The sequence below is a fragment of the Antechinus flavipes genome, chromosome 2, assembly GCF_016432865.1.
Source record: "Antechinus flavipes isolate AdamAnt ecotype Samford, QLD, Australia chromosome 2, AdamAnt_v2, whole genome shotgun sequence".
NCBI lineage: Eukaryota > Metazoa > Chordata > Mammalia > Dasyuromorphia > Dasyuridae > Antechinus > Antechinus flavipes.
Window position 1 is genome coordinate 131,635,575 of NC_067399.1, and position 11,215 is coordinate 131,646,789.

The following is an 11,215-nucleotide window of genomic DNA, read 5'->3' on the forward strand; positions in this document are numbered from 1 at the left end:
GTTTCTTTTCTGAGTTTAAAAAGCTTTAAAATGAGACTTGATTAGTTTTTCTTAACCATTTCAATTTCTACATTTAACAAGTAAGCCTCTCCAAATGAATCATCCTGTAATAATTCAACATCTGCTCTGTAGAGGGGAAAATGAAAAAGTCCTTACACAAGATGTTTCCAAAAGAAATTTATCAAGGGAATTCTTTATAGCAAATTGGAATTAAGAAAAAGGGTGCTGTAGTCCTTCAGATTTGCATCCAAATTGGCATGGTGGTGTGTCGGCTTTCTCAAAGATGGCTTCCTTGCATTCGTTTTTTTTGTAAATGAAATGTCTAATCTCCGATATGTATTAAGGATGCTCTTTCCTTTTAGGAATGTTCCTGTTTGGCATTTGATGTGTAGAACAAGATGTACCTGTTATCTTCACTTTTAGATTTTTGCTTTGGGATCTTTGAGCACAGTGTGGTGAGGAGAACGAGAATATGTGATTGGAATGTTTCCTGATCCATTTAAACTTATCTAAGAAAGGTGATACGGAAAACCATAGTTCTGATCCCAAGGACCATGGGGTTTATTCAAGGCCAGGCATATATTTATCTTTGAATTTAAAGTTGGGAAAATAGGAGGAAATAGTTTCAAGGATGAAAATGAAAGAAAACAGACAATTTAAACTACATAGTCATACAGGATACTAGCCAATTAATATGGTCATGATTCTTTCAAGAAATTTCTGACTCTAATGTGATTGGCCACTGTCATGAAGGTGATCTTGGGAACAGATCTTTTTTTGGATTTAGCAAAGGTTACCCATGTATTTAAATCATAATCTTAGTAACATGTATAATTTTGATTCAGTTCACTACTTACTTTACTATGTCATTTTTGTCATATTGCTTTTTTTTTTTTTTTTAAATGCTGAAGCAATTGGGGTTAAGTGACTTGCCCAGGGTCAGTGTTAAGTGTCTGAGGCTATATTTGAACTTAGGTCCTCCTGACTTCAGGGCTGGTGCTCTATCCACTGTACCATCTAGCTGCCCCTTGTCTCTTTTTAAAAGTAGTTTTTTGTTTTCAAACTATATGCAAAGATAGTTTTTCAGTTTTCAGTATTCACTCGTGCAAAACTTTGTGTTAGAAATTTTTCTCCCTCCCTTCTTTCACCCCCTTAGATAGCATGTAATCCAATATATGTTAAACATGTGCAATTCTTCTATACATATTTCCATATTTATCATATTGCACAAGAAAAATCAGATCAAAAAAGAAAGAAAAAAAAAACAAGCAAATGACAAAAAAGGCGTGTTGTGATCCATACATAGTCCTCTCTCTGGGTAGAGATGGCTCTCTTCATCGTATAAGATCATTGGAACTAGCCTGAATCATCTATCTCATTGTTGAAGAGAGCCATGTCCATTTATCATCATATAGTCTTCTTGTTGCCATGTATAATGATCTCCTGGTTCTTCTCACTTCACTTAGCATTAGTTCATGTAAGTCTCTCTTGGCCTCTCTGAAATCATCCTCCTACTTGTTTTTTATAGAACAATAATATTCATATACCATAACTTATTCAGCCATTCTCCAATTGATGGGCATCCACTCAGTTTCCAGTTCCTTGCCACCACAGAAAGGGCTGCCACAAATTCTTTTGTACATGTGGGTCCTTTTTCCTTTAAGGGATTTTTAAAATTAAGTGCAGATCTTAATTCCATTGGCTTTCTAAGACTCAAAGATAAACTATCAACTACTATATTTAATTTTAACCCTGATCCCAACTTTTTAAAATTAATCTATTTTTCTTTTCTCTTTCTCCTTTCCCCTCCATAAAACCAAACCAAACCAAACCAAAAAAAAAACCTCCTCTGGTAACAAGTATAGTCAGGCAAAATAAATTCCTGGATTGACCACATCCAAGAAAATTTATGTCTCCTTCATTTTGTCAGCAAGTGGGTGGCATGCTTTATCACACTCCTCTAGAATCATGGATAGTTATTAAGTCTTTCATGTTCTTTGTTTTTATAGTGTTGTTGAATAAATTAATCTCCTTATTCTGTTCACTTTATTTTGTATCAGTTTATACATGTCTGCTGGGTTTCATTGAAACTATCCCATTTTTCACTTCTCATGGTGTAGTAATAGTATTACGTTACAGACATGTACCACAGTTTATTCAGTCATTCCCCAATTAATGAGCAGCCATATAGATTCCTTTTTGGCTACTAAAAAAGGACATCTCTTTTAGCCTTCTTTTTCTTCTGATTGGAGGGCTGGAAGGCAGAGTGCTAAAGCCTTCCTTCATAGAGGGCAACGATTGGAACTTCTGCTCACTTCACTTTTCATTAGCACTTTGGTATGGTTTCAACTCCACCCCTGGTGGTGGGCCTCCCATTTTCCTTTCAGACTCCTTATATATTGTCTTCCCCTATAAGTTGCACCTATAGCACATAATAGGTATTTGCTTATTGAATTGAATAAATATTTTTGCACGTATGGGAGTTTCCTCTCTTTGATTTCTTTAGATCTAGTAGCAGTATTGTTGGATCAAAGGATACAATGTTTAATAATTTTTTTGGGGGGGTCATAATTCTAAATTGCTTGTCAGAATATCTGTGCCAATTCCTATCTTTTATCAGCAGTTTAGAAATGTGCCATTTTCCCCACTGCCCTTTCTTTTGTTATTCCTTTATTTTTGGTCAACTTTACCAATCTGATTAGTATGAAGTGTAACCTTGGAGTTGTTTTAATTTCATTTCTCTTATTTTAATAATTTGAAGCATTTTTTCCAATATATTTATTAATAGTTTGAATTTCTTATTTATTTATTTATTGTTAAATAATAAATAGCTTTTTATTTTCAAGTTATATGCATGGGTAATTTTACAGCATTGACAATTACCAAACCTTTTGTTCCAATTTTTCCCCTCCTTCTCCCATCCCCTCCCCTAGATGGCAGGATGAACAGTAGATGTTAAATATATTAAAGTATAAATTAAATACAAAATAAGTATACATGACCAAACCGTTATTTTGCTGTACAAAAAGAATCGGACTCTGAAATATTGTACAATTAGCCTGTGAAGGAAATCCAAAATGTAGGCAGGCAAAAATATAGGGATTGGGAATTCAATGTAATGGTTCTTTGCCATCTCCCAGAGTTCTTTCTCTGGGAGTAGTTGGTTCAGTTCATTACTGCTCCATTGGAACTGATTTGGTTCATCTCATTGCTGAAGATGGCCAGGTCCATCAGAATTAATCATCATATAGTTTTGTTGTTGAAGTATATAACGATCTCCTGGCCCTGCTCGTTTCACTCAGCATCAGTTCATGTCAGTCTCTCCAGGCCTTTCTGAAATCATCCTGTTGGTCATTTCTTACCGAATAATAATATTCCATAATTGAATTTCTTATTTTGGAAACTACTTGTGCATGTGATCACTTATCTCTTGAGAAATGGTTCTTATTATGTTACAAAGATGATTTGATTGTGTTCAGATTCAGAGTTAAGATAGGGTTTTTTGGTGTTTTTTAATTGAAGCTTTTTATTTTTAACCCATATGCTTGGATAATTTTTCAACATTGACCCTTGTAAAACCTTGTGTTCTAATTTCCCCCACCTTACCTTCCCTCCCTAGATGCAAGTAATCCAATATATGTAAACATGGTAAAAATATGTGGTAAATCCAATGTAGGCATACATATTTATACAATTATCTTATTGCACAACAGGGTTATAGTTTTAACAAAATAATTAAAAATTATTAACTTCATCACAATTTAAATAGAGAATTTGTGCTTCAACCTGGGTTTTAACAGTACATTTGACTATCTTATAATTTGAAGTTGTTTAATCATTATATAGTTTGGAAATGAAAGCTTTAACTCAACCTTCCTTTCCAGCCTCATTACATTTCCACATTCTATAGTCTAGTGAAACTGACTTTCTTTATTGTTTTTCACACATAACACTCTACAACCTATGTCTGTGCCTTTGTTTTGGCTATTTTCATCTAGAATTGTTCCTTCCTAATCTCTGCTTCATAGAATCCCTCTTTTCCTTTAAGATGCAATTCAAGTATCACTTTAATAGGAAGCCTTTCCTGATTCCTCCATCTGTTGGTGTCCTCTCTCCCTAACAATTTTGTTATTTTATATTTTATAGCATCTACTACAGTGCCTGGAATAGAGTAGATAATTATAATGCTTAGTCGGTTTTTAAAGTATATTTTTATTGTTTTTACATTGTGTAGAGATCTCTTTGTTTTATATATACAAACCAACCCTACGGAATGAACAGTGGTAAACTGGTATAATGGATTCTATACAAAATTGCAAAAAACTGAAATAATTTTTAAATGTGGGGAATGATGAAATAAAGGGGCAAAATGTAATGAAATATAATATCATTAACAACAAATATGAAGAATACAAATATAGAAAAACTTGACAAAATTATGCAGTTTTAAAAAAAGAACTAAGAGAATAGAGTATATATACTATGATCATATGAGGAAAAAATAAATCAGAAATTAGGTGATGCTAAAAAATTCCACTTTATTTAAATTTAAAGTTCCTAACTCAATTTGATTGTATTGAGTTTAGCTTTCAACAAAATACTTAAAAATTATTAAGCTCATCACAGTTTAAATAGTACTTGAGAGTTTGTGCTTCAAACTGGGTTTTTTAATTAATAGATTTGACTGTCATAATCTGAAGTTGTTTAATGAATTGTAATTTTGTTGTCTAAGAAAGAAAAATTTTTATATTCTGATTTTTATTTAGCAATATATTCAGTTATTTTGCATATTTTAAAGTATTTGTATGAGGGTGTGGGGATACTAATTGTTTAAATAGAAGGGGTGTCTGCGCACATATATGCACGTGACTGAAGACACTTATGCTTGGAAATGATTATTACAGATTATAATAATCTCAAATAACCTCAAAATAAGAGGTACCAATAAAGAAACTTGGGGTATTTGATGTTTAAAATTATAAAAAGCTTAGAACATATTTTTTATATTGTCTGGATCTCTGAATTAGTTACGTTAAAGGGCATTAGGAGGGACAGCTAAAGATGGTATAGGATACCATTCCTGAAATCAGAATGATCTGAGTTCAAATCCCACCTCAGTCATTTAACAATTACTAGCTGTGCAAGTTACTTAACCTTTGCCATCTTTCCCCTCCCCCAAAAAAATAGCATTAGGAGGATCTAAATCTGTTACCTAAGTAAATCATTACATTAATAGCAAAAATGCAAAGGTGTTTGAATCTAACAACCTTTCACTAACACCCTTCTCTGATACACATTCACATTATGACAGTAATACAATGATTTCATATTACCTGTTACTCTTGGTCTATAACTCTGGTTTCTTGCCTGTGTTGTATAAGGAGACCGAGAGTCTCTCTCACAAGTGTTTTTTTTTTTTTGTTGTTTGTTTGTTTTTGACAAACTAGGTCATCTTTTGCCTCATTTCTTACTAAATCTTAGACCACTGAATGAATGGGTGTTGCCTCAGATAAACAGACCTGGAAAGACCTTAGCTTAAAAAAAACAGGGTCTCCTAATGCATTTGGGCTCATCTCCAGTTGTCTTGACCCATGACTGGCCACTGGACCTAGATAGCCCTGGAGGGCAGAGGGAGGCAGGTGACTTTGCCACTCCCCTCTCACTGAAATCCACTTCACTTACACGTCATGGCATCCCTTCCTTGACGTTATGGTCCTTTTGAAGAATGAAGGACAAACAAGAACAGAAAACTATGCCAGACTCAGAAGAGATGATAAGGATGTGATAGAGAGTCAAATGCATCAGAGGTCTCTGTCTGACTGCCGCTATCTTTTCAGATTCTTCCTTTTTCTCATTTTTTTTCAGGTCGGGTATAATCATCCTATTTGAACTCTTAAACTGGTAGTCTTTCTCTCTTTGTTTTTCAGGGAATGGATTCATACACAAATGGAGCTTATGGTCCGCCATACCCCACAGGCCCTGGCGCAACTGCATCCTCATATTCTGGGACTTACTATTCTTCTGGACATCCTCCAGCTCCTTATCCTACGGATGTTCCAAGCACTTACCATTCCCCTGGCAACAGCCCAACCCCTGTTTCTCGTTGGACTTATCCCCAGCAAGACTGTCAGACCGAAGGACCTCCTCTGAGGGGGCATGTTCCAGGATATCCTATGTCACAGGTGAGTAGTTTTTATTAGTGAAAAATTCGTTTCAGTGGTTTTGAGCTCTTTAGAGGGAGTGCCTTTCTTTAACAGTGGTGCTGACTCCAGAAGACACTACAGACATTCAGGCTATACTAGAAATGTATCTGATAGTCGTTCTGTACTGCTGCTTTAAAAACCTCTAGTTGTTTTCTCCCCCTGTTTGGAATCTGTCTTGATCTGCCTATGAAATTTTGAAACCAAAGCTCTTACGAACTAACTGAAGTTCAACCCTTGATCCTGAATGATTTGGCCTTTGTTTGGTATTTTTTCATATTGACATGGTACACTGAAGAGAGGCTATTGGATTTGGGCTCAATCTGGATTTGAACTCAACAGTTACCACTTAGCAGCTTAGATAACTCCCTGACCTCTCCAAGTGTTTGCACTTTTCTTATCTCTAAAAGAAAAGATTGAATGAAATTTGAATTTCTTTCTTTCTGTGGTTCTCTGTAATTTTGGCTGTGATTTGTTTTTTACATTTAGTTTTTCAGAGAAGAGCACTATAGTGGGTGCGTACATTGTTCCTGATAAGCTGGTATTGAATTATTCTGTATAATTCATAGAAGCCATAGAACTGCCATTTCTACTTATTCTTTTATACCAAAGCCTCTTAACCTGTGGGTCTTGACCTCACATAGGGTTGACCAAAAATTTAATTAAAAATGCTACATGTAATGAATCCAAGGTGTTTCTGGCAGTACTTGCACATTTTGCACTGTGCATGCACAAATGCTTCCAGAACCAACTTGGCGACAGGATCACCCAAAAATTTCTTGAGTGAAAAGGGGTTGTAAGTGGAAAAAAATGTAAGAAACCCTATTGTATAACACCAAAGCTCCTAAATCTTTGGCATAGTTTACAAAATTGAGAGTCTGTGGAGTTTCATTTATAGTGCAGTGTTTCGTATCTTCACTCAACTTTGGTGGCAATGACCAGTAATGGGTCTTCTCTTCTTACCCTAGAGTCCAGGAATGGCCCATCCCCATTACTCATATGGGGATGGCAATCCTAATGTCCCGCCACCAGCACCACCACCCCTCCGAACGCAAGAGCAAGTATGGACCTCCTCTGGGGTTTATGGAATGACAACACGCTACTCTTGGCCTTCTTCAGCTCCACCCTCAGCACAATCTGGGAATTATTTTATGTCAGGATCCACTTCGTCATGGTCCAGCAGTGCATCTTCTCAGCCACCTCCTTCACCCCCACCACCTCCACCGCCCCCTCCCACCCAGGATTCCAAGGTAAAGATATGTGGAAACATTGCATGTTTAAGAAGGAATGAATAATAAATGTCTGCATTGCATTTATCTTTGTTAGTAAGAAATATTATGAATGTTTCTCTTTATTTGAGTAAAAAACATGATGAGTAGGTGCTAACTTCTACCCTCTTAAAAGCTTTGACTCAGTTTCCTGCTTTTTCCAAAGAGACATGGAATTGGTTAGATTTCTTTGTAGTACTTTCAGAATATTAACTCATAGATGATAGTCATTCCAAATATGGGAGACTACATTTGGAAGTCCTCAGATCATCTATATACACAAAAGTCAGTGGGCATGGATTCTATAATAAAAAGTATGTTTTAATTATCAAGGAATTGAAGTTTCACCTAAGTTCACTTTCCCATATGTTCCTTTTCAGGAGTTTGTCTCACAGTTTAGCTTACTGGGAAAGGACTATTTAATTCTTGTTTGTTAGGTCATAGGATAGATTGTGAGGTGGTGATGATGTTCATTTGCTTCAGAGGACAGAATCCAGATTTTGCCCCTTTTCTGTCCTTTGCTTTGGACAGGCCACTCCCTTGTACCAGCTTAGGGATGTGTTACTTTAAAATGATTGAGGGAGGTCCAAATCTGTTATTGGGGGGACCCTTCATTTGGCCTCCTGGAGGTAGTGTGGTTAAGATGGGGACTAAGAGACTTGGCATTGATGGATCCCTATTAAAACTAATTTCCCCCCCTTTTTCCCTGCCTCCAAGGATCCCTCATACCCTCACAGCCAGCCAGAGCAAGGAGTGAGTCGGAACAACTTTTCCAGCGATGTCCATCAGTACGAATCCTCCTCGGAAACTATGAACAACAGTAGTCCGGACCTTTTCAGTTCCAAAGTTCAGTATAGTGCCCAACCCCAGATGTACGGTAACTCAGCCAGGAGAATTCCCAACAGTCAAGATCTGGCTTACAAAATGCCTGATGATCATTCATCTTCAGACGAAGGTCAACCACCAGGTATTAAAAAAATCACACAAGTGCTAGAGAAAGTCCAATATCTTGAACAAGAAGTAGACAAGTTTGTAGGGAAAAAGACAGACAAGACATACTGGCTTCTAGAAGAAATGCTAACCAAGGAGCTTTTGGAACTGGATTCAGTTGAAACTGGTGGCCAGGACACTATTCGACAGGCAAGAAAAGAGGCTGTTTACAAGATCCAGGCCATACTGGAAAAACTGGAAGAAGAAGCATTATGAGATGGATGTGCAACTAGTACAAGCCTGTTACTAACTTGACCAAAGATCTCTTGATTTTGGTTAATTCTTGTCCCTTTGAAACTGCTGTTGATGATAAGAAGCAATAAATGCTGAATTTTCCTTCATTTAAAAATATTAAAAAAAAAAGTGGCAAAAGACTTGGAAGGACATTTTGGTTCCGAATTGTTTTCAGTTTGTTGTTTCAGACCAATGAATGTACTAGGAAACTCTGGAACCATCAGCTTTACCAAGTCAACCACTAGTTCTGAAGGCATCTAAGGATGTCTACAGGCTTCTTTTCAGCAGAAGGGAAATTCACTTTATGTAACAGGCTTATCAGAACCAGGCCAGCGAAGCTGGATATAATCTGAAACAAACAGGCACTGTTTTTAAAGAGCTGGAGTACTTGTCTAATTTTGTATGTTGTGAAGGCTTTATAACACGCACTCCATGTGTAAATTATAGTTTGGACTTGAGCCTCCTTGGGCCTGTCTTGTGTTGCTATTTATAGCTCCATAAATCTGGTCATGCAGATTGAAATGTATCATTCTCTATTTGGTGCACTCTGTAGTCATATGTTTAAAGTGACCATACAAGAGACCACATTGATAGCCTGTCAGTGTGACATCTCTGAATATTAGTTCATATTTTTCCAGCTCTTGGAAATATTGCAATGTTTAGTGATATTCTTGATTGTGAATTGTTGTTTCCCTCTTCCCCTTATGTGCAAATCATCATTAGGTTGGAATTTTTGCCCATGAAATGTAGTATAGTGGAAGCAGAATTTGGATATGGCAATATTAACTTAGGAGCGAATGTGTTCACAAATATTTTTATTTTTTACATCTGAATGAGATTTGGGTGAAGATCTACTTTAAAATTACCTTTTTCACACAGTGTAATTTTGTTTTCCACTACAACATATACATTTGCTGCTTCTGTATAGAGAACTATGACCACAGGTGAGACATGAAACATCACAGTGACTAAAAATAGTGACTGCAAGAAATAATAAACTCGATTAAAACATGATTGTTTGGTTAAAAGCACTCTTCACTCAAACTATTAATTTTGTCCTCAGTATTTCTATGAACAGAATAGGTTTCTGTTCAGTTTACAGCTATGAAAAATGAGTGTGAAAGCCAATTGTGAAAGTTTAGGAAGAAAATCAGCCATATAGCTAGAATGAAAATTTAATGGTTTTTTCATATTCTAAAAATTATACATGGTTATCCAGTCTTGCTGAAAGCAAATTAATTGTATGGGTAGGATTCACTTTTAAACAAAAGTCTTTAGCCACTGTTAGCTCAGTTATTCCTCAGCACCAAATTTCAGCAGGAAATCTTGAAAAAAAGATAACCATCCATGGTGATTTGGGTGGTCTGCAGGGCTGTTTTTAAGAAAGAGAATTGTGAAATATGCTGATTTAATCATCTGTGGTGAATTTCAGTATATTGAAAAACTTAGCTGTTTCTTAGCAGTGCAGCAGTGGCATTATGTAGGCTAACAGCCTCACATATCTACTAAAAGGAAAACATGGTTTTCTACCCTGCTATATGATGAGAAGGGTATTAGTTCATACTATTACGTGTAGTTTTGATGAGTGGTTTTACCATTGGACGTACTCATAATTTATTTCAGGGCTATATATTTAGCTCCAGTTCAAAAACCTGAATGTAGACAACACTACAGAAAAGAGTCCTAAAGCTATGTTTAAGTTAATTCAGACATCATTTCAAGAATACAGTGAGTCGCCAGGGGCTAGAAGAATAAAATGATTCATTTCTTCCTTGCTGTAGCATGTGATGTACTATTTCCCCAAGACTGGGTTTTGTGTAAGATGATTAGATAATTCAGGCAAATTCACAACTTGCTTGAATAAAAGATGAACACCAAATTGTAAGCAGTGAATACAAGTGCAGGAAAAAAAAAACTTAAGGTAAAAAAAAATTAAGCTAGTCGTTCCTTTAGTAGCTAAGAAGAAATTGAGAGGTGATAATGGTGTCCCTGATTTATTGGGCTGGTTCAGCTTTTGGGAAGGCCAGTACTGACATGTTTATTTTAGAAAATTAAGAGTTTCCTTGAATGTTTGCATTAAAACCTGGGCTTGTTTTATACAAATTTTTTTTAAAGTTAGTTTTTGATGTCTGTGCCATATTCTGTTGGGTATCATTTTCACTTGAATCTTAAATAAAGTTACTCAGACATGGCTTATTAAATACAAATGAGTTTTCTTTATAATGAAGCTGCTTCTTGTTATAAGTACAAAACCATAAATTCTTGGGGAAGAGAGAAACTTTACAGAAACATGTGGGGCAGAGTTCTACTTGTTCTCTATATTGTCATTGTTAAATTTTTCCAATGCAATTGCTGTAATGACCTAACTTAATTTGAATGCAAGCCAGGTAGTTGGAAACATTGGAGAAAAATGGGTGATCTGCCTAGTTTTTTTGTTTTTCCCTTTTGGGAGAAGAGAATAGCGCTTTTTTCTAATGCTTTTACAGGTTTAATAAATCAACTTTTGATTGTCATTGTTAATGG

At 35.9% G+C, this 11,215-nt stretch overlaps 1 protein-coding gene across 1 annotated transcript in view; it reads left to right on the top strand.

Moving 5' to 3' along the window:
* Positions 1-10,899, top strand: part of BAG4 (BAG cochaperone 4) — a 36,564-nt gene extending 25,665 nt beyond the window's left edge. Inside the window, exons 3-5 of the mRNA XM_051975524.1 lie at positions 5,928-6,182; positions 7,169-7,450; positions 8,186-10,899. Coding sequence (XP_051831484.1) covers positions 5,928-6,182; positions 7,169-7,450; positions 8,186-8,674 — 1,026 coding nt within the window. The 3' untranslated portion in view covers positions 8,675-10,899. The remainder of the gene's footprint in view (positions 1-5,927; positions 6,183-7,168; positions 7,451-8,185) is intronic.
* Positions 10,900-11,215: the final 316 nt, after the last annotated feature.